The 21,329-nt window shown below is 40.0% G+C and overlaps 1 protein-coding gene across 9 annotated transcripts in view; it reads left to right on the top strand.

Moving 5' to 3' along the window:
* The window catches only part of rap1gap2a (RAP1 GTPase activating protein 2a), a 100,777-nt gene that overhangs the window by 74,709 nt on the left and 4,739 nt on the right, over positions 1–21,329 (top strand). For 6 of the 9 annotated variants that reach the window (XM_017490580.3, XM_053687493.1, XM_017490577.3 and 3 more), the window contains 17 exons: positions 112–147; positions 5,459–5,491; positions 5,585–5,818; positions 7,099–7,202; positions 9,968–10,046; positions 10,329–10,382; positions 11,586–11,669; positions 11,788–11,888; positions 12,829–12,958; positions 13,139–13,294; positions 13,627–13,698; positions 13,790–13,876; positions 14,289–14,429; positions 18,194–18,337; positions 18,955–19,070; positions 19,278–19,376; positions 19,537–19,654. In XM_017490580.3, coding sequence (XP_017346069.1) covers positions 112–147; positions 5,459–5,491; positions 5,585–5,818; positions 7,099–7,202; positions 9,968–10,046; positions 10,329–10,382; positions 11,586–11,669; positions 11,788–11,888; positions 12,829–12,958; positions 13,139–13,294; positions 13,627–13,698; positions 13,790–13,876; positions 14,289–14,429; positions 18,194–18,337; positions 18,955–19,070; positions 19,278–19,376; positions 19,537–19,654 — 1,788 coding nt within the window. Of the gene's footprint in view, positions 1–111; positions 148–5,458; positions 5,492–5,584; positions 5,819–7,098; positions 7,203–9,967; positions 10,047–10,328; positions 10,383–11,585; positions 11,670–11,787; positions 11,889–12,828; positions 12,959–13,138; positions 13,295–13,626; positions 13,699–13,789; positions 13,877–14,288; positions 14,430–16,691; positions 17,048–18,193; positions 18,338–18,954; positions 19,071–19,277; positions 19,377–19,536; positions 19,655–21,329 lie in introns of those variants that run through there. The other 3 variants (XM_047161404.2, XM_017490579.3, XM_017490583.3) reach the window with 2 other exon arrangements.

Below are 21,329 nucleotides of genomic sequence, written 5' to 3'. Positions count from 1 at the left end.
CCACACGACTCTCACTCCCAAATCTGTATGTCATACGCACGTACATTAACAGGAAGTACATCTGTGTGTATGTTTTGCATATTCTAATGCCTCTTTGTTTTCCGCTTTCAGTCTGCCGAGTTTTTCGACATGCTGGAGAGGATGCAGGTGAGATTGTGCTGATTATTTCAAGCTAATTAAGATCACTTGTGACACTGCTACAACATGCGCTTCAGGTGGCGTTTCTGCTTTACTTGGCTTTTGGCTCAAGTGTGTACATGAAGCCTGTCATTTTGAAAGAAGGTGAGCAATTTTGTACTCGAGTGCTAGCAGAGTTGAAGTGGTTTATCCAGCTGGGCGATCAGCAGGGAGGCTATCCACACCACTCTGATTGAATGATCCGCACAGGAGGCCTGAATATACCAGCACTTTTAAAGCGCCATTGATCCGTCTAGTACTTTTCTCAGTGGTGGGTGTTTAGTTAGTGGTGTGATCTGGAAATCGGGTGTTTTTTTTTTTTTAGCATGTGAACAAGAGTGACTCACTGACCTGACTAGACACTACCAGACACGGGTTTGTATGCCGGGGCGGGGGGTCGAGGGCATGGGCTCCAGTAGTCAGATCAATCAGATCGATATACAGAACACTCCTTTCAGCGAGGAGCTCAGCAAGGCTTGCTATCCTGTTCTGTGTACCATATGATAAACATATCGACCAGATGCAGATGTTCAAAGGAAAACATCTCGAGTGGATGATCGAAGAGCCTGAGCTCTTCGAAATGAAAGCTGGGAGGATTCTTTGAAGGTTTGCAGCCACCCTGTTGGTTGTATGGCTGGTTCATGCTTTTTTTTTCTGAAGGTGGTACAGATTGAAGCAGGTTGAAAAAGATGATTTCTTGTCTGACGTACAGGCGAGTATAAAACAAAACAAGACAAAAATCCTGCTGTTCAGATTATTAAAAAGAAAAAATAAGTCATAAATAATCCAGGCTTTTAGGGGTACATTTCAGGCCACTCTCGGAAGCCCTCTAGATGTTCTGACGACGCATAAACCAGGCTTTAATGTCTAGTACTAGTAATTTCAAGAATTAGCACCAGGGTGATTCACGACAAAATAATAAACAAAGGATTGCTCAGAGTTTTAAATTGACTTTCCCTATTGCAAAGAGGAATTTAAAAAAAAATGCAGCATCTTCTCTTTCTTCCTCTCGAAACCAAAAACAAGAGAAAACAGAATGATTTTCAAAAGAAAAGGCACCCCTACAGTGTCCTGGCAACTATCATGTCTGTTATCAAGAGGTACAAAGAAGCTGATGAAATGCTCAAGTATCAGCAAGCGTAGACATTATATACACAATCCACAAAGCTAGCGTCATGTTGTGTTTATACAAAGTTCAAAGACGTGCATGGAGCGAAGACTAAAGCTGGGATATATGAAAGCTGTTAACAGGACTGGCGTGATGGGCTCAAACATGCCACCACTGTCTGTCTTTTATATTTATCTAAGGTGTTGAGGTTATTCCCGATCTGACAAGCCTTGTGTTGGATCTTGTCGTTTTCCAGAAACGCCTAAGCATGAAGCAGAGAGAGAGAGAGAGAGAGAGAGAGAGAGAGAGAGAGAGAGAGAGAGAGAGAGAGGAAAGTAAAAAAAAAAAATCCATCCCCTAATGGTCATGTTAACTTCCCTAACACTTTTGCTAGCTAACTAACAAACAAGCATTATTTTTTTTTAGGATTAATATACCATTATTTTCTGCTATATAAATAAAATACATTTGCATGTGATTGTACACAGAAACTCAGAGTGTATGGTACATGTAGCACAGACTCCTGCTATGTAACACTATGGCCACAGACTCAATTCAGGCTGCTTTGTATAAGCTGTATTGGAACAGACACTTATGAAGATGACTCTCACCATTATCTCCTGAGCCGTGGCTCCCCAAGCCTGCTGCTGGATATCTACTCGCCTGCAGAGGTTACTTCCAGTCCTAAACAAACACACCTGCTTCTTTACTTAATCACGGCCTTCATCAGCACCTGCATATCAGGTCCAGGTTTAGTTGAAACTAAATTCTACAGGGTTGTAGATTCCAGGAGTTAAATGCATCAGTGGTCGAAAAGAGAATGTTCCTCTTGCCTTAAGGGTTGTTTAGTTAACATGTTGAAGCTGAAGAAAAAGACATAAAAATAGATACGAAGATAGAAGGAAGCCTTGAGGAGAATACTTGGAGGAGAAACTAAGATTAGATTGAGCACACGTCACATAATCACCGACGACATAACTATATGTTTAGTATTTATTTTTGTTTGTTTGTTTGAATGAAAGGGTTACAACCTTTCTGTTTACCTTTTTTCAGTAGAGCATCAGGGACTTGGAAAGATAAATATTAGATATTTTATCCTTCCCATCTAATATCTCAGCCAGGAGTGGAAAACATTCGAGTATGTCACGTCTCAAAGATGGATATGGAAGCAAGTGCAGATCTTCTAACATTTAACTAACTAACTAGCTAACTAGCTAACTAGCTAACTAGCTAACTAGCTAACTAGCTAACTAGACAAAATACTGTGGCAAAAACTAAACATAGAAGCATGGACAAAAGCATAGCTAGACGATACGTAAGACCAGGAAGCAGTACAAAAAGTGGCCATATATAGGAGTGCTCATTAAACAGAAACGTGATACAGGTGTAGGTGATCATGTGACAATGATGTAGTATGGTGCAGTGGCTGCTGGGAAATCAAGTCCAGAGTTCCCTCCTTGATACATGACAGAGTACTTCATTTTTATACTTAAGTATTATTTTTCCTGTATTTATACTTTACTTGAGTATTACTGAAATTTAAAACTTGTACTCGTATTAATTACATTTCCAACAACAACAACAAAAAAACAAAAAAACAAAACCCAAACATGTCCAGATATTTCAGTTTAGCATCAAATCATATAGCTATCCATGTGCGACTGAAGTCCCTTGTGCGAAACTTGTCCCTACCTTCAATATACCCGGATATATAGTGATTAAACGAGGCATCTCCTTTAAAACTATAGAAAGCATGAATTCCATTTAGTCTCAAATAAATTTAAATCTTGGGGTAAGTTTAGCCAATTTGCTAATGTTAACTGGATACATTTAACACGGTTAGTGTGATTCCTTTGCTAATGTAAGCTTAGACCAGCAGCTAACATAAATTGGTTAGGCATCAAATCAAATTCTTGCTAATGGTAAATATTTGCCGGATATTTTACTTCTGATTAATCCATTAGCAAAACTATGTAGCGTTAGCCATGCATATGACCGGCATAATGGTGCGGTTGCTTTCAAACAATAATCATCTTTTATAAGTTAGTTAGATAAAAGTTTGTTTTGAGATTAATATAATTTCATCAGTTAAAAACAAACTCTTTAATACTTGAGTGCATTTAAGCGTAGCAATTTGTTGTTGTTTTTTTGTTTGTTTTTTTCACTAGAGTGCATTATTTGGCTGGAAACGTCCACTTTGAATTGAGATTAAGATTAAGATTAAGGCACATACTTTCTTTTTAGAATAATTTCTCAGTACTTTTCTCATCCCTTATAACGACTGACTGTCACTGACTGCAATACAATATACTGTCTTGTGGTTTCTGGGTTAACACCTTTTCCCTTTTCATTTTCTAACGCAACCGTGGATCACTACAGCTTCCTAAATATGAGGAAACTAAGAAGCACAAGGTGTGGAGAGAGAGAGCGTGTGTGTGTGTGTGTGTGTGTGTGTGTATGTGTGTATCTGTATCTGTATCTATATGTATCTGTATGTGCATGTGCATGTACATGTGTGTCATATATATATATATATATATATATATATATATATATATATATATATATATATATATATATATATATATATATATATTTATATATATATATATATATATATATATATATATATATATATGTATATACATATATATACCTGCTCTTGTGCTCCCTTCATTGCTTTTTTTTTTTTTTCTGTTGCTGCGATTCATTTACTCAGTAGAGCGTTAGAGAAGAAACAAGGTCCTGGCCTCGGGTTGCCTTCAAATTAAATACCTCCAGTGAATATCTTCCACGTCCCGATGTGATAAAGGTCAAGAGTGAAATCTGTGCTAGAACAGACTGAAATGTCAAAGAAGAACACAGTGCAAGCACAAACTGACTTCTGTTCATGCTCTATTAGTAGTGCATGGTAAAATGCTTAGTTTTGATGGTCTGATTTATTTTTTTTTATCTGTGTGTGTGTGTGTGTGTGTGTGTGTTTTTATGTGGAATGCTGTCTAGTTTCTGGAGGATAATACACTCTCAAAAATAATGCTATTACAGCTTCAATAGCCGAGATGGTACTCTCTCGTACATGTAGCTGTACATTTAGAGGAATGTATTCGTAGAGGAACTGTTTTAAGTTTATATAATTAGTAGTGTTGGGTAATTTAAATATGTTCTATTGATATTATAATAAATGTTGTCTTATTTAAGCCAGAAAAGTGTGTGGCGGTCAGTTAAAACCTCTTCGATCTTGCTGTGGCTGAATTTATTCTTGAAAACTGGCCAGAATGGTCTTTTTCTGCCAATAATAACATTCTGTATTTCAACATCTGAACTGCGATGGATTGGCACCTCATCCAGGGTGTACCCCGCCTTGTGCCCGATGCTCCCTGGGATAGGCTCCAGGTTCCCCGTAACCCTGTAGGATAAGCGGTATAGAAAATGGATGGATGGATTTTGACACCTTAATCTTAAGAAAACATAAATATAGAGTGTTTTACAAAAACTTACACGAGGATATAGTCTACACTGTAACCGAGCCATGCGTTTTCTTGCTAACTTTGTCGTGTAAGGAGCCAGTTGAACAAAAAACAATGGTAAAAACAATCAGCTTGCCGAAATATGTCTAAAACCTTGCGAGCTAAGTTTGATTTCCGCACGATTTTAATAAGTTACTGGATAATAATATAGCTGTTTTGGAGATTTCTTTGATGCGCCTGTGCCGTCACATCGTCATCGAAACAGAGAAGTGCGACGGACTGAGTTTTAAAATGTTTAAATGACCTGTTAAGACATTAATAACGACATTTAGCCAACGGTACGAGTGAACGAATGACTCAGTAATGTGAATGTGAACAGTAATCAGTCGAGGGAAGAGATCGTGATGAAACGTATTCAATTCGATTCAATTGTATTCGATTTGTGCAGCGTTTTTAACAATGGACATTGTCACAAAAACAGCTTTATAGAAATAAACACATTCATATATATATATTGTGAACGTATGAATTTATCCCTATCATTCTTTACAATGAAGCAGTAATGACGTTTTCCCAGAAGTAAACCAGGTTACAGGTGTAGACGTAGACAGAGCATCTTTCAGTGGATTATCACATCTAGGGCAACCAAAACTTAAAACCTAGAGCTTGAGGAAATGCTTGATCAACTTTTCTTTCTTCCTAACAGGACGACTACATCCCATACCCCCGGATCGAGGATGTGAGTTCTGACAACATCACCACCAAGCCTTCATACTGATTCCATGTCACTGCTCTCATTCTCATCACTACCATCCTCCTGCTGTTTCTCTAGGTGCTGGAAAAGGGCGGACCGTACCCTCAAGTGATCCTACCCCAGTTCGGAGGTTACTGGATCGAGGACGCAGAGGCTCCTCTGGGCACCCCGACATCCTCAGACAGTAGCTTCTGTGACGAAGAGGAGAACGAAGGCACCGGACTCGGAGGAGAAGGAGGAGGAGGAGGCCTTGGATACAGACTGGAGAGCAACAGCACGGCGCGAGCGTACCGAAAACACTTTCTCGGAAGAGTGAGTATAAATCCAATTAAACTCACAGGACTATCTTTTACCACATGCGTCTCAACATCTCTCAGCTACGTCACGAGAAATAACACGGCCCAGGAACACTATACAGTACATCATCCCATACTGAACGTCTATTAATCTCTCTGTTAGCTCAGGATATGGCAGACATTCCACGTAAACAGACTTGTACAATGTGTACAAGTTCATATGGTGCACATTTATTAAGCAGTTATGGAAGGAGTCTTCAGGGTCAGGGTCTTGTGATGTGATACGACGAGCTGCATTTCGAGAGAAATATAAATAAAAGCGTTTAAAAACAAATACAGCGCATCACTCTGTAATAAATAATAAATGGTTAGTCTCTGTGGTATGTTATAGAAAGCAAAAAAAACAACGGTCGTTGGTTGTTTTCCTATAAACGCACTCTTCTAAGTGGTTTTAATATTCATAACATGATGCTAACGCCACTTTATTTCATCTATTTCATTTCGTTTTCGATTTCGTGCAGTAGCTTAGTTGTGATATTACAGCTGTTGTTGAGGTGTGCGTTGACGGTTCAAAAAATGATGCAAGTCGAGACACTGATACCGAAATGTCTACCTGTGGCGAATGCAAGATAGTGTAATAGCACCTAGTAATGTGGCGAGCTATGTGCTGACAATACCTACAATACAATTCAGAAAAGATATACAACAGCAGTTTTTTGTTACGTTTCTTCTTGTTCTTGTTCTTCCTAAAGTGGGATTTAAGGGGCGCGTTTCTGATTGGCATACTGATACATATTCATAAAGCCTTGCACTCGCACTTACACGGAGGTATAGAAATGCTCGCAGGCCGTTTTAGTAGTTTCGCAGGTGTGAAAAAGCATCACTCAGACCATTTGTTACTCAGCATGTATACATTTAAAGGTACTTTAGGCATTTTCCAAGCTAACGTTTTTCGTTTCTCAAGCAGTCTGAGGTCTAAAAGGTCAACATGTCTCAGTGTCAAGAGTACACCTGTAATGCCATTCTTTTCTCGTCGTCGCAGTATAAAAGCTCTCCGTTTTTGAAGCCGTTTTCTCCTCGTAGCATTAACGTCTCACGGAGAGCTTGATAGAAATACGCGAAAACGACACTTACATGGAGCTGAGCTGGATGTGAAATCAGCAGTTTGGAAAATGAACCATTTTCTCCTCATGTCTCTGAGTGAAGAGGATATGGAAGGAGCTGGTGAGGAATTCAGGAAATGAAATTGAAGCATCTCTCTCTCTCTCTCTCTCTCTCTCTCTCTCTCTCTTTCAGGAGCACATGAACTATTATTGCACAGGCAGTAGTTTGGGAAACCTCATTATGTCTTTAAAGCATGAGGAGGATGAAGGTCAGGAATTCCTTCGTATTATGCTCAGGTATAACACACACACACACGCACCCTACATTCTTTTTTGAACACGTCTTCACATGTACTGTATATTTGCATTTACAATAGTTAATAGAATTAACCAGGATGGTGTTTGGTTTGAACACAAGCCAGGAATGACGGGATATCACTCCGCCAGAACGATACGTCCTGTAATTTCTTAGGACAGCTCATGTCTGAACAAAAGCTGATACGTTTTTTGGAAAAGATACGTTTGAAGTAGTTAATTTGAAACATTGGGACAGTGAAGTGACAACAAGAGAGAGAGAGAGGGGAAAAAAAAAAAGAAGACAAAAAGAAAGAAGAACCGAAGAAACGCGTGGAAATTGAGTCAGAATTAGAGAAGCGAATGTAGAAGGAAATTTATTCACATCAATGGTACAATACATATACGGGGTGCATTTATTTATTGCTCAATCAGCAGGAGACCTCTAGGAAGCCGTCTAGAAATAAATGCTAGCGATAAACTCAAATTTCATCAAATTCATTGCTTTGTTTGATGACATATTCTGTCTAAGGAGACTTTTACAGCAAATGTGAATGGTTCAAATCTGATCAAATCTGTTTAATGGCTGAACGTGCGATTGAGACAAAGCCCAGACATTTACATTTATCCCAATAATGAGTGTGAAAACAGCTTCTCGCTGTTGAATGTAAACAGATCAACGGCGACCTTCAGTGAGTCACTTCCTGTCCCGCTGTCCCTTTATACTTCACATGATTTCATTTTAACGCCGGACATCCAATCAACAATTAGTCTTTCGCCACAAACCCTATTCATTTGCATTTTAATGTAATGGGTTCAGATTAACTCTCGCACTGCGGTCTAACAAAATGTACCCCAAATGTCACATTTAACCCTTTGATAAACAGGTTTTGTTTGTCTGAACAAATGCACAATTTCTTATAATTTATTCACATTAAAACTTGATATTTCTCTACAAATATTGACTTTATATTAGATTTCTACAGTAATCAAAACTCATAACATAGTTAATTAGACGGATGAATCAATCACTAATGAGACATTCGGGTTTAAATGTTCTTTATAGGAATATTATAGAAATATATATATATATATATATATATATATATATATATATATATATATATATATATATATATATATATATATAAAAGCATATGCAAGCAGCAATTACGGGGCCAAGTACTACAGAGGCAAGGTTAGGAGCTAAGCAAGCATCAGAGCATGACCAATAGTTTATTTTGGTCTATCAACAAGAAATCCATAACTTACTGCTGGCATGGACTGAAGATGATATGAGTCCATTTTGTTGAAAATCGGGCAAACAATCCGAAAAGCATAAAAAGGAGATTTTTTCATATCTCATGAGCACTAGGTGGCGCTGTTCCAAAACTGTGTAGATACCCTCAAGTCATGATGGCTATGACATATACTATATTTGTTCTGAGTACACTAAAGCGTCCGGAGATATAGCCGCACGTCCGTTTCAGCGTGCTGTCTGTAGAGATCGTTGCATGCTATTCGAGAGCGGTTTGACTAGTCAACTTGAATTCGATAACTTTTTGTTGCCATGGTCTGAAGAGGACGTCTTTTGATTTTCATGAAAATTGGACAAACAGTCTCAGAGAAGTTTGAAAAAGTATGATTTTCATACTGACAAAAAAATTCAAAATGACAGAAAACATTGTTCACGATGGAACATGATGTCATAGGGTGCGTTCGACTTGGCACGAGCCGAGGAATCAGATGAAATCGGAGTGTGAACAATGAAGATTGCACAATGAAGATTCTAGTCCTTACAGTTCAAAAGTTATTCGCATAAATATGAATGCAGATTTGAGCTGTTGGTGGCGCTAGAGGGTTTAGCAACTCTAAATTTGCTACGGTAACATTGCAGACTGTCCTCTATCAGTGTGCCAAATTTCATAACTTTCCTATGTATGGTTCTATGGGCTGCCATAGACTCAAGAACACTCAGAAGAACACTAACAATTACAATAGGTGCCTGTGCACCTGCGGCGCTTGGCCCTTTATTATATATTCCTTGTGTGTCCTGATACATTGCTTGCGCCTCTGTTTTGGACATCTTCCTGACGTAAAGAATGATGGTTTATGAGCTTTGTGGTTATGGTGGATCGGATAATAGCCAATCACTGAGTCCTATTTAGAAGACTGTGGGTGTTTTTTATGAGCTACAGTAGGGGAAATACCTTCATGAAAAGATTGACTGTTTGGTTCTGGAATTATAGAGTCTGTCTGTTACTGTACAAAGCCGTAATTACTGGGTTTAAGGGTGGTGTTCATAGGGTTATATAAGCCCTTTGTGATAACTGACATAAATAGGTGTCAGCCGTCACAGACGAATGACAATTTTGATGTCAGATTTTGTTAGAACGTATGTTTGCGTGTCATGACAGTTGACTTTGTAGATGAATCAGGCTCTTCCTGATTCATTCTGGTGCTCTGCTTCTATTGCTGTAGATGGTCCCATATAGACACCCTGTAGATTTACACTTCCCAAAAATGTCTCACCCTTGCTTCAGTGGATAATCTCACCTGGAAGAACTACTGCTGTATTAAGGACTGTTCTGTGCTTATCCCATGACTTCCTCTCCACTGTCACCTCTGGCTTGTTCATTAGGGATCTAAATCTACTATCCACTATACAAATAAAATTGAACTTAATTGAGAGGTTAATTGGAAAAATGAACACTGTCTTTATATGAAGTGTTGCAGAACATTTGTGTCTTCATTTTGTAATCTTTCAGGTCAAAGACAAAGACACTCCATGACAAGATTCCACTGGAGGGACTGCACCAGCTGCCCAGTGTTCCTCAGATTGCCAAGGTGTGTATCGTCGATCAACTTTTTTCCAAGCCATGGCATATGCGGATCTTTGTAACAATGCAGTTTTCAAACATAAATGATAAAATATAAAGTTATACAATATTTTTAAGTTCAACTATATGTATACGTTCAAACACAAAGCATTTATATTAGCAGAAAAAATGTTATTTTTTAAAAATAGATTCCCGTAGAGGTTGTGTTCAACAAATAATCTGGGTTGGGGTGCCCAAACTTTTTTGCATACAACTGTATATGTGCCTAATGGCCTGTGTTGTGTTTCAGCTGCTTTGTGATGATGTCACAGGTCTGAAGTTTAATCCCGTCCTTTACCCGAGGGTGAGTGCGTTACCGGAAATTGGTTTACGTGTTTCAGATTTTATTTGAAATTCTAGTTTAGTTTATAGCTCCATAGCTACAGTATAAAACAAAATAGGATGAACTGAATGTAGAAAGTTAATAAACACATTAAACTGATATTTTGAACTTAAACATATTTTGATTAAAAAAAAAACAAAACAAACAAAAAAAACTGACGGCACAGTGGTGTAGTGAGCAGTGTTGCCACCTCAGAGCTCCAGGGTTCCCAACTCGATCCTGAGCTCAGATCACTCTCTGTGTGGAGTTTCGTGTGTTCTCTCCGTGTCCATGTCCATTTCCTCCAGGTTCTCTGGTTTCCTCCCACCTCCCAAAAACCTTGCGATTGGTATATATGCTAAACTTCCCCCAAGTGTGAATGGGTGTGTGAATGCGGGCGATCATGGGGATATGTGATGGACTGGTGTCCCAATCACGGTCTAATTCACTCAGTGCTCAGTATTCCCAGGATAGGCTCCGGATTCGCCCTTATTCAGAGCGCCCTCCATTTATCTCAAGGGTCCAGCAGTGGCAATGCAGGGATTTGAACTCACAACCTTCTGATTAGTAGTCCAACATCTTAACCACTAAGCTACCACTCAAAAAAAAAAAAAAAAAAAAAAAAAAAAAAAAAAAAAAAACCCTGTCAACTGTTTTCTCAACATAGCTAGCTAGCTAGCTAGATACATTTATTTACATTTATTCATTCAGCAGACACTTTTATCCAAAGCAACTTACAAATGAGGAACGATAGCTAGCTAGCTAGCTAGATAGATAGTAGTCATTTCAGGGGTGTTAATTTTAGTCTAGAACTTTCTCAAGTTCTACCTGCTGACTTTTTTTCTCATGAGGCTAATGGGGACAGGGTTCTGCTCTATTTACAGTGCTCACTACACTGCACTACTCAGGACATCTGGGCTAATGTGTGTGTACCCCAGGGTGCTGTAAAGTCCATCTGCTTTAGTAATGCCCACAGGCTCAGTCTCTGTGTGAGTGAGTGAGTGTGTGTGTGTGTGTGTGTGTGTAGGAGTGTTTCAGCATTGCCTGGATCATCTCTGGACCCCATTTGGTCTCTCAGCCATGGCCAACACGAAGCCCTTCTTGAATTATAAAGAGTCCTGACACACACATATGCTCCTCCGGCTGGCTCCGTCTCACAATCGCTGTCTTTTTCTCCTCCCTCAGGCCTCTCAGCTGATAGTCGGCTTCGACGAGCACGAAGTCAATAACACCTTCAAGTTCGGGGTCATATATCAGAAGTTTGGGCAGGTGAGTGACACCGAATGTTACTCGAAAGCATTCAGGTGAAATATGCAAGAACCCGACCCCAGAGTTTTTACACTTTTCCACACCTTTCTCACATTTCTGTTCCCTCCTTCTGTCTCAGACGTCTGAAGAAGAGTTATTTGGGAATAACGAAGAGACGCCGGCATTTGCCGAATTTCTCAGTGTGTTGGGAGACAACATAGAGCTGCAGGATTTTAAAGGGTAACTCAACATCGCGACACGACACACGCACACCTGATGAAATTACGCGTGTTTAAGCGTGATCAAAAATCACACCTAATATTACACCGACCTCTTCTCACTCCAAACAACCTTTACTTCTTCAGCCCAGCCACAGTACGGGGGCTAATGCAAATCCGTCTCGCCCAAAATCCACTGTAAATATCTACTCGTTGGCACGTTATTCGCAAAAAATGTCACGTGTTTTAAAACATTGTAATGTGATTGTGTCATATCTCCCACCCAACGACGTAATGTCTTTTCGTGAGGTTGCGTGAGGGAACGTAAGCCTTCGGGAGAGAGTTGAGGTAGGAGGGCGCTGTTCCAGACAAGGTCTTGTACGTGAGCGTGAAGGCCTTGAATTTGATACGAGCGGCTACAGGAAGCCAGTGGAGGGAGATATCAACCAGTTTAGTGCAATCAAAAAACATACATATACAGTATCTTTGTAAAGGTCATTATAATATTTTGTGCATCAATGTATAACCTTTTAAGAATAAAATGTGATGGATTTAACAACTTATTATGTTTCCCATCCCTATTAGTTATTATTATTAGCGCTGGTGCAAATCCAAAGAAGCAGATATCAGACACCAAACGTGTCTTCGTCGGGAAGTCTTTGGGATCAGGCAGGTTTTTTTTTGCCAAACAAATCCACAAATGAATGACTATGTATTGTACGCACACATACATTCCCAGGACTATTGTTCGATGTCCTCCTGTCGTCTCAGAGAGTTTTTCCTCACCATCATTAGGGGTCGAAATCTATGGATTTCCGTAAAGCTGCTCTGTGACGACGTCTATTGAACAGCGCTGTGGTATAAACTGGGATAAAAACACTCCCGGTGTTTAAAAACTTCTGACTGGCAGTGTAAATGTCTAACATGTCACATCATTTCCTGGATGTTACTTTGGCCTTCAGGTTCCGTGGTGGTCTAGACGTGTCTCATGGACAAACAGGAACTCAGTCAGTCTACACTGTTTTCCGAAACCGAGAAATCATGTTCCACGTCTCGACGAAACTTCCCTTCACAGAGGGAGACGTACAGCAGGTAGACACTCAATCTCCAATCAGGGAGCTCTGTTTGTTTGTTTTCCAGAAAGCTTTATCGTGTAACCAACGTGATGGCGTAATAGATTCTTGCTCCAGACATTAGCGCTGATGTAAGACCATTTTAAAGAAGTGTTCTGTGGTCGAGCTTCAGTGCTGAATCTAACGCTGTATGTTGTAGCTGCAGAGGAAGAGACACATCGGGAACGACATCGTTGCTGCGGTTTTCCAGGAAGAACCCACTCCGTTTGTACCTGACATGATCGCGTCTAACTTCCTCCATGCCTATGTGTTAGTGCAGGCTGAAAACCCCTGTACTGATCACACCACCTACAAGGTACTGTACTCTCAGAACGTCCTTTAAAACATTCAGACTACTGACCAACAGGGATGGACAAATCCTAAATGCATTAGCAAGTGAAAGCTTGCCCAGTCTTATGTTTTGGCTACCTGGCAACCTGAAAGGTTAACATAGTTTAATCCCAAATGATGATGAGCTAGTTATCAAACTAAACGCATTAATTAATGGAAATCGGTGAACACTCAAATTCCTATTTTCCTATTCCTATTAATACTCAAGGACCCATTAATCCTACTTGTCCACAAGGTAATCTGCTTGTCCACACCTGATAAACTCCTGACAATCTGTCTTTCTGATTCGTGCCCCAGGTTTCTGTCACGGCTCGAGAAGACGTCCCGCCGTTCGGCCCACCTCTACCAAACCGTGCCGTTTTTAAAAAGGTGATCGAGCATTAAAAGCCGTGCCTTTGCATGCGTCTGGAGGATGAGAATAATACTCATCAGATACTGGTTTTGTCCCTTCACGTCACAGGGTCCCGAGTTCCGTGAATTTCTGCTCACAAAACTGATCAATGCTGAGAACGCTTGCTACAAGTCTGACAAGTTTGCCAAGCTGGAGGTGAGCAAGAACAACACTGCATGTTTTTATGCAACTGCAGGCATAACCAAACAGATGCTTTCGTTATATTAATAGTAAGCTATGTGGGGTTTCATTAGATGTCAGCAGGTGTTAGCTGCTGAAACTGCTGACGCTGGAGTTTTTATTATAAACCGTGTACAGATTCTATGTCGATATGAATGTTGTCGATTAAACTGATTCAATATAAATGATGGTGAATTAAAGTTGAGCTGATGAAATCCAGGAAATAATCAATGATGGGTTTGGCTTGGTGAAAATGTTGACCGGCTGCTAAATTTGAGAAACAAACAAACAACTAGCCAGAGTAGCTGGTCATTCAGTAGCTACGTCATTCACTCGAATAATTCTAAGACTACCCTGACGAGTGCATGTGTATTTGTGTGTGTTTCAGGGAAGGACGCGAGCGGCGCTCCTGGATAATCTGCATGATGAGCTGCACAGACAGACCCAGGCCACGATGGGGGTGGGTTCAGTCACAGGGGAGGACAAACTGGAGAACGGAGGCCATGGAGGTCTGCTGGAGTCCTTCAAGGTGAGGATGATTTATCACACCAAAACATGCCTCTAATGTATGGAAATGCTTTCAATAGATGGACCTAGAGAACTCTGAAATTATATTAAAGGTGTGGTGTGCAACTCTGACATCATGATCATTTGTTTGTGGACTTCTAATAATCACATGCTTTCAAAGACAATTTAGAATAACCGTTGGTTTATTTTTTGCAATTATCTGGCTAGTTTGAATCATTTCAGGCTTTGATGAATATTTTTCTGGCCCAGAAATAAGCTCCACCCCCTAGCCAGATCATTTCCCTGGACCTTTCACTTTAAAAAGATGGGTTGCAGAGGGTCAATTTGGAAGGAAATGGGAAGGCTTGTCATGCTCTACAGTTCACAGTACAAGTGTCTAAAAACTGATTCTTTAATTATATATTTTCCTGTTAAAAGGAATATGCTCTATATGCATTCAAGCCCTGAAAGCTTATTGGCTAACAGTAAGATACCAAATTCCCTTTCACCCTTTGTAGAACTGGAGGGGGGGAAAATAGCATTTCAACAACTAGGGGCAAACGCTTGTTACCCTCCTATCATTTTGGGAGCATTTTATAAATTATATTTGTTAGCATAGTGAAGAATATCCAGTGCAGGATAGGGAATAGGGCACTATTTCATAATACCAGAAAACTACTAGTCAGTCTTCTCAGAGTTTACTCTAATCCTTTGTTGCCCCTTGTGGTGGAAGTTGGCATTACATGCTAATTCAATTCAATTCATAGTTTTATTTGTGTAGCGCATTTAACAATGGACATTGTCCCACAGCAGCTTTACAGAAATATATAAATTCAGGATATAGATTTTAAATGTATGAATTTATCCCTAATGAGCGCGCAAGAGGCGACGGTGCTGAGGAAAAACTCCCTAAGATGCTATGAGGAAGAAACCTTGAGAAGAACTAGACTCTAAAGACTCTAAACCCATCGTCATCTGGGTAACACCGGATAGTGCGATTATAAATAAATCCCTTCTATAAATGTGCTAAATACTACATGCTCAAATAGTGCAGTCGTGTAACCAGGAAAATTCATTACAGTTTTTACATGAAGTCTGTTTTGGTGAACTTCTCCACTGTTCACTGATGGAGACATGAGTGCAAAGTCTTTGTGGCAATTGTAGTCCTAGCCATCATAGCATAACAGTTTATATGAATTGAGGTCCAAAGCCATCTCATGGTCTTTAAGTGGTACCATCCTCAGTAATTTCAATGCATTGATCTTTAGTCTGCACCATGTGTGGCCATCCTCAGCAGCAGCTTGTGACTTCCAATTGATGAGAACTCCAAAAAGAAGTAGGGCATCAGGATGGATCAGGCAGATGCAGAGAGCAGAAGGGGTCAGTATCACTGGCATCTTAGGAGTATCATGTGTAGCTTGTCACAAAGAGAGAGAGAGAGAGAGAGAGAGAGAGAGAGAATATTAGGTATGCTTATTGCCCCGTAATGGTTAAGGACAATGTACTTTACATTGCTATGACAGCATAACTAAAAGGGAGAGCCAGAAGGTGGTAGAGCGGGTTGTCCACTAATCGTACGGTTGGCCGTTCGATTCCCGGACCACCTGACTCCCACATGCCGAAGTGTCCTTGGGCGAGACACTGAACCCCAAGTTGCTCCCGATGGCAAGTTAGCATCTTGCATGGCAGCTCTGCTACCATTGGTGTGTGAGTGTGTGTGTGAATGGGTGAATGAGAACCAGTGTAAAGCGCTTTGAAACCATTAAGGTTTGAAAAGTGCTATATAAGTGCAGACCAGACCAGACAAACATGAGGGCACCCTGGTACACCATCAGCCACTCCACCATCAACAAACCTGGGTGAAAGTGTGAAAGTGGGTGGGCGACAGCATCCAAACACCCCAGTTCATCACAATCCTATTATATATATATATATATATATATATATATATATATATATATATATATATATATATATATATATATATATATATATATATATATATAACAAAGCACTGATATCTAAGCCACAATTGTAGATAGTTCCTGATTTCAGTGTGGATATCAGTGCAAACATGTTCTGTTGAGATGTGTAAGCTGAATAAAACAACATAATTCATGTGAAATTAATCTGGCAACCATAACAACCATAAAATGTCAAATACAAGGAAATATTGTACATTATTGAACTCAAAAGGCAATCTCTGCAAAGCAACACCGTGTGACTTTGTGTACGTGTGTGTGTGTGTGTGTGTGTGTGTGTGTGTGTGTGTGGCTGTTTGCAGGCAGTGTGCAGGAGTGTGTCGGGTATTGTACAATCCCACACTGCTCACGCCGTGTTGATTTGCATAGCAGCCGTCACTGTCTTCGTCCACATTCAGATGACACAGATGCCCGCTGCATGACCCTACATCACCACATACACCTCACAAAACATGGCATTTGATTGCTGCTTTTGTTTGTGAGCTTGACTTTGTGCATACTCATGCTTATGTTATGACTGTTGCAAAAGATAATTGGACCAAACACAAGTGTACCATGAAGTGTTAAGGAAGTAATGTAGATATTATCGTGACGTGAGAATGTGGTCACTAAAAAAACATAGAGTGACATGGAAATAAAATGATTTGATAACCACTGAGGACATTGTGTTGTTTCTGTTCCACTTTACAGCTCGATCGTGTGTCATGCCGTAATTGTGAATGTGTATGACTCCATCTGCTGGCTGGATTTGGTAGTGACGTGACCTTGGCATTTCTGTGCATCATGAGTCACTGTGTGAGAGACATAGTAGTCTTGGTATTGTTTAAAGAGCCCTGTAATGTCTTCTGTTAAGAGTTACCAAAAAAATAAATAAAAATGGGTAGCTAGTATTCTTTCTTGCTGAAGGGGAAGGTGTGTGTGCCACCGTAAAAGTGTGTATTAGTCTGCTGGGCAGTAGCTTGCATTTCAGGTCACTTAAACATATTATAAGAGACTACAGACAGCCAGACAGACGGGGCCAATATTCTGAATTATTATGTCCATTTTTTGTTGACTTTTCTTGAAGTTTTTGCATTTACATTAGAACAGTATCTCACTATCTCAGAATTCACACTTATCACATAATGCTGACTTACCACTTCAAAAGTCTGACTTATTATCTCACAATGTAGACTTATCTTAAAATTCTGACCACACAATTTTGAAAATGTTATTTCAAAATGTTAAAATTTTGACTTTTTTATTTTAAAATAGTGAATTCTGACTTATCTCAAAAATTCTGACTTATTTTCTCAAAATTCTGACTTACTATAACAAAATTCTGACTTGTCGCAAGATTCTGACCTATTATCTCAAAATTCTGACTCATTATCTCAAAATTCTGACTTGTCTCATGATTCTGCCCTATTATATCTCAAAAGTCTGACTTTCTATCTAAAATGTCTGACTTATTACGCCAAAACTTTGATTTATGTTGAAATGGTGACTTTTTACATTGAAATGGTTACTTAGTATCTGAGAGTTTTGAGATCTCAAAATTGTTTGACTAACTCAAAGTTATGCTCCTGGCCACTTCTTTAATTAGTTCAAGGCACTCACGTCATTCCACCATCAAGACTATTTCTTGGCACAATGATTCTGATTCTCTAACTTCTAATCCTCTCTTCAGGAGGAGCGACACACCTGATTTCGGATGTTTAAGATTTTTTTTTTTAATTAAAAATGCTGATGTGAACTAAAACCATGCATATTTGATGTTATTCTCTCTCTCGCTCTCCCGATTCTCCTCTGTCTGGTCTCTCAGAGGGCCATGCGGGTGAGGAGTCACTCCATGGAGACGATGGTGGGTTCTCACAAACACAAAGCTGCAGGAGGAGGTGTGCCATCCAGTATGAGTGGAGGAGGGCTACCGCAGTGCAGTGCTGAGTGCACAAAGAGTACCTTTACGGTGAGAGAGAATACTCCTCGATAAGTATCTAACTGCGGTGATTGATTTTATAAGGTGATCTCATCTATAAGAATCACTAATTGATGAAATTGCTGCTTTTTGGCAGGGATGTGCAGGCTTTAGCCAGCATAATTTTGCATTAATATGCGGCAGAGCCTTTAAATGCGCATCAAAGAATGGAATTTTTTTTTGCCTACTCCTCTGTGTGGTTTGGATGTAAATTTTCACAAACATAAACACAGAACTTTGTGCCACCCCAGCTTGCAACCCTAGTAATGTCATTGGGTCTAAGCAGTGGTGGCTCAGTGGATAAAGGCTCTGGGTTACTGATCAGAAGGTCAGGAGTTCAAGCCCCAACACTACTAAGCTCCCACTGTTGGGCCCTTGAGCAAGACCCTTAACCCTCAATCGCTCAGATGTATAAATGAGATAAATGTAAGTCGCTCTGGATGAGAGCGTCTGCCAAATGCCGTTAATGTAATGGGAGCGGGCCACCCCATTGTACCCAAGATCTGGGTTTGCCTTATTGGATGAAATTAAGCAGTCCTTTCATTTAGTTCTGCACTATTACCTTGTCTTAGACGTAGTATCTGCTCTGTGTGTGATTGTGTGCATAGCCTCCAGTGCTGTCGGCCAAGTCTCCTATGAAAAGTCCGGTAAAACGACGTTCAGGCCTGTTTCCCAGGCTACACTCGAGCACAGAGAGCCCTACCGAGAGACATCCACCCCGCAGGTTACAAACGCACACTCACATGCATGATATTTCTGAGGATTATTGTGATTCAAAGAAACGCTGTAGCAAAGCAACCCAATATTAATCCAGTATAGCAAGGAGCAGCAAAAATAAATAAATAAATAATCATATCAAAAATGCTCGCTTTTACAACGCATAAGCTCTTCTAAAATATTTATTAAAACTCTTTGTAAATTCTTTTCACAGTGATCACAAAACAGCAGATGTATTTCCACACTCGCAGGAAGTACGGTCGGAGACGTCGTCTAATCCAAGCTCACCAGAAATCTGCCCAAACAAGGAAAGGTCAGCAGTGCTGCAGTTACCTGGTTATCTTTTTTTTTTTTTTTTACTATACAGTATGACCTAAAAGACATGTGAATGTATTCAGTTCCTCTAAACAGTCATAAATTCACTGCTATTTCTAATTGTTCCTCCTTCTCTCTGACTGTGCCGTGTTGTCCAGGCCATTTGTGAAGCTGAAGGAGTGCAGCAGCCGAAGCAACATCTCCCGCTCGTCCTCCAGCACCAGCAGCTTTAGCAGCACAGCTGGAGAGGGAGATGGTCTGGAGGAGCTTGACATGGTCAGACATTAAACACATTGACACAATGATGCGCACAACACAGGACATAGCACAGAGATAAGCAGCGCTGTTGCAAATAAAAACAGCACAGCGCTGTTAGGACACATTACAGTTACAAATCAACACTGCACAGTGACAAAAGAACACAGCACAATTACACAGCATGGCACAATTACAAAACACAGCAGTTATAAAACAACACAGCACAGTGACCAAACACAGCATAATTACCAAATAACACAGCACAGTTACAAAACAGCACAGCACAGTTACAAAACATGGCACAATTATAAAACAACACAACGCAGGTACAAAACAACACAGCACAGGAACCAAACACAGCATAATTACCAAATAACACAGCAGTTACAAAACAGCACATTTACAAAACATCACAGCACAGTTACAAAACAGCACAGCACAGTTACAAATCATGGCACAATTATAAAACAACACAATGCAGGTACAAAACAACACAGCACAGTTACAAACACAGCATAATTACCAAATAACACAGCAGTTACCAAACAGCACAGTTACAAAACAGCACAGCACAGTTACAAAACATGGCACAATTATAAAACAACACAACGCAGGTACAAAACAACACAGCACAGGAACCAAACACAGCATAATTATCAAATAACACAGCAGTTACAAAACAGCACAGTTACAAAACAGCACAGCACAGTTACAAAACAGCACAGTTACAAAACAGCACAGCACAGTTACAAATCATGGCACAATTATAAAACAACACAACGCAGGTACAAAACAACACAGCACAGGAACCAAACACAGCATAATTACCAAATAACACAGCAGTTACAAAACAGTACAACACAGTTACAAAACATGGCACAATTACAAAACAACACAATGCAGTTATAAAGCAACACAGCACAGTTACCAAACACAGCATAATTGCCAAATAACACAGCAGTTACAAAACAGCACAGTTACAAAAGAGCACAGTTACAAAACATGGCACAATTACAAAACAACACAATGCAGTTATAAAACAACACAGCACAGGAACCAAACACAGCATAATTACTAAATAACACAGCAGTTACAAAACAGTACAACACAGTTACAAAACATGGCACAATTACAAAACAACACAATGCAGTTATAAAGCAACACAGCACAGTTACCAAACACAGCATAATTGCCAAATAACACAGCAGTTACAAAACAGCACAGTTACAAAACAGCACAGCACAGTTACAAAACATGGCACAATTACAACACAACACAACGCAGTTACAAAACAACACAGCAAGCAACCGCTTGGCGGTTAAGGCTGATCAGAAGGTTGGGGGTTCAAGCCCCAGCACTGTTAAGGTCTGGGTTACTGATCAGAAGGTTGGGGGTTCAAGCCCCAGCACTGCCAAGCTGCCACTGTTGGGCCCTTGAGCAAGGCCCTTAACCCTCTCTGCACCAGGGGCGCTGCATCATGGCTGACCCTGTGCTCTGATCCCAGCTTCCTGACATGCTGGGGTATGCAAAGAAAAGAATTTCACTGTGCTGTAATGTATATGTGATCAATAAAGACTCATTATCATTATCATTATCATTAACACAGCACAGTTACCAAACATAGCATAATTACAAACCGACACAGCATAGTTATAAAACAACACAGCACAATACAGTCACAGCTATAGCACAT

The sequence above is a fragment of the Ictalurus punctatus genome, chromosome 17 (genome assembly GCF_001660625.3).
Source record: "Ictalurus punctatus breed USDA103 chromosome 17, Coco_2.0, whole genome shotgun sequence".
Lineage (NCBI taxonomy): Eukaryota > Metazoa > Chordata > Actinopteri > Siluriformes > Ictaluridae > Ictalurus > Ictalurus punctatus.
Note: the sequence above shows the minus strand (reverse complement) of the source record. Positions and strands in the feature narration are given on the sequence as shown.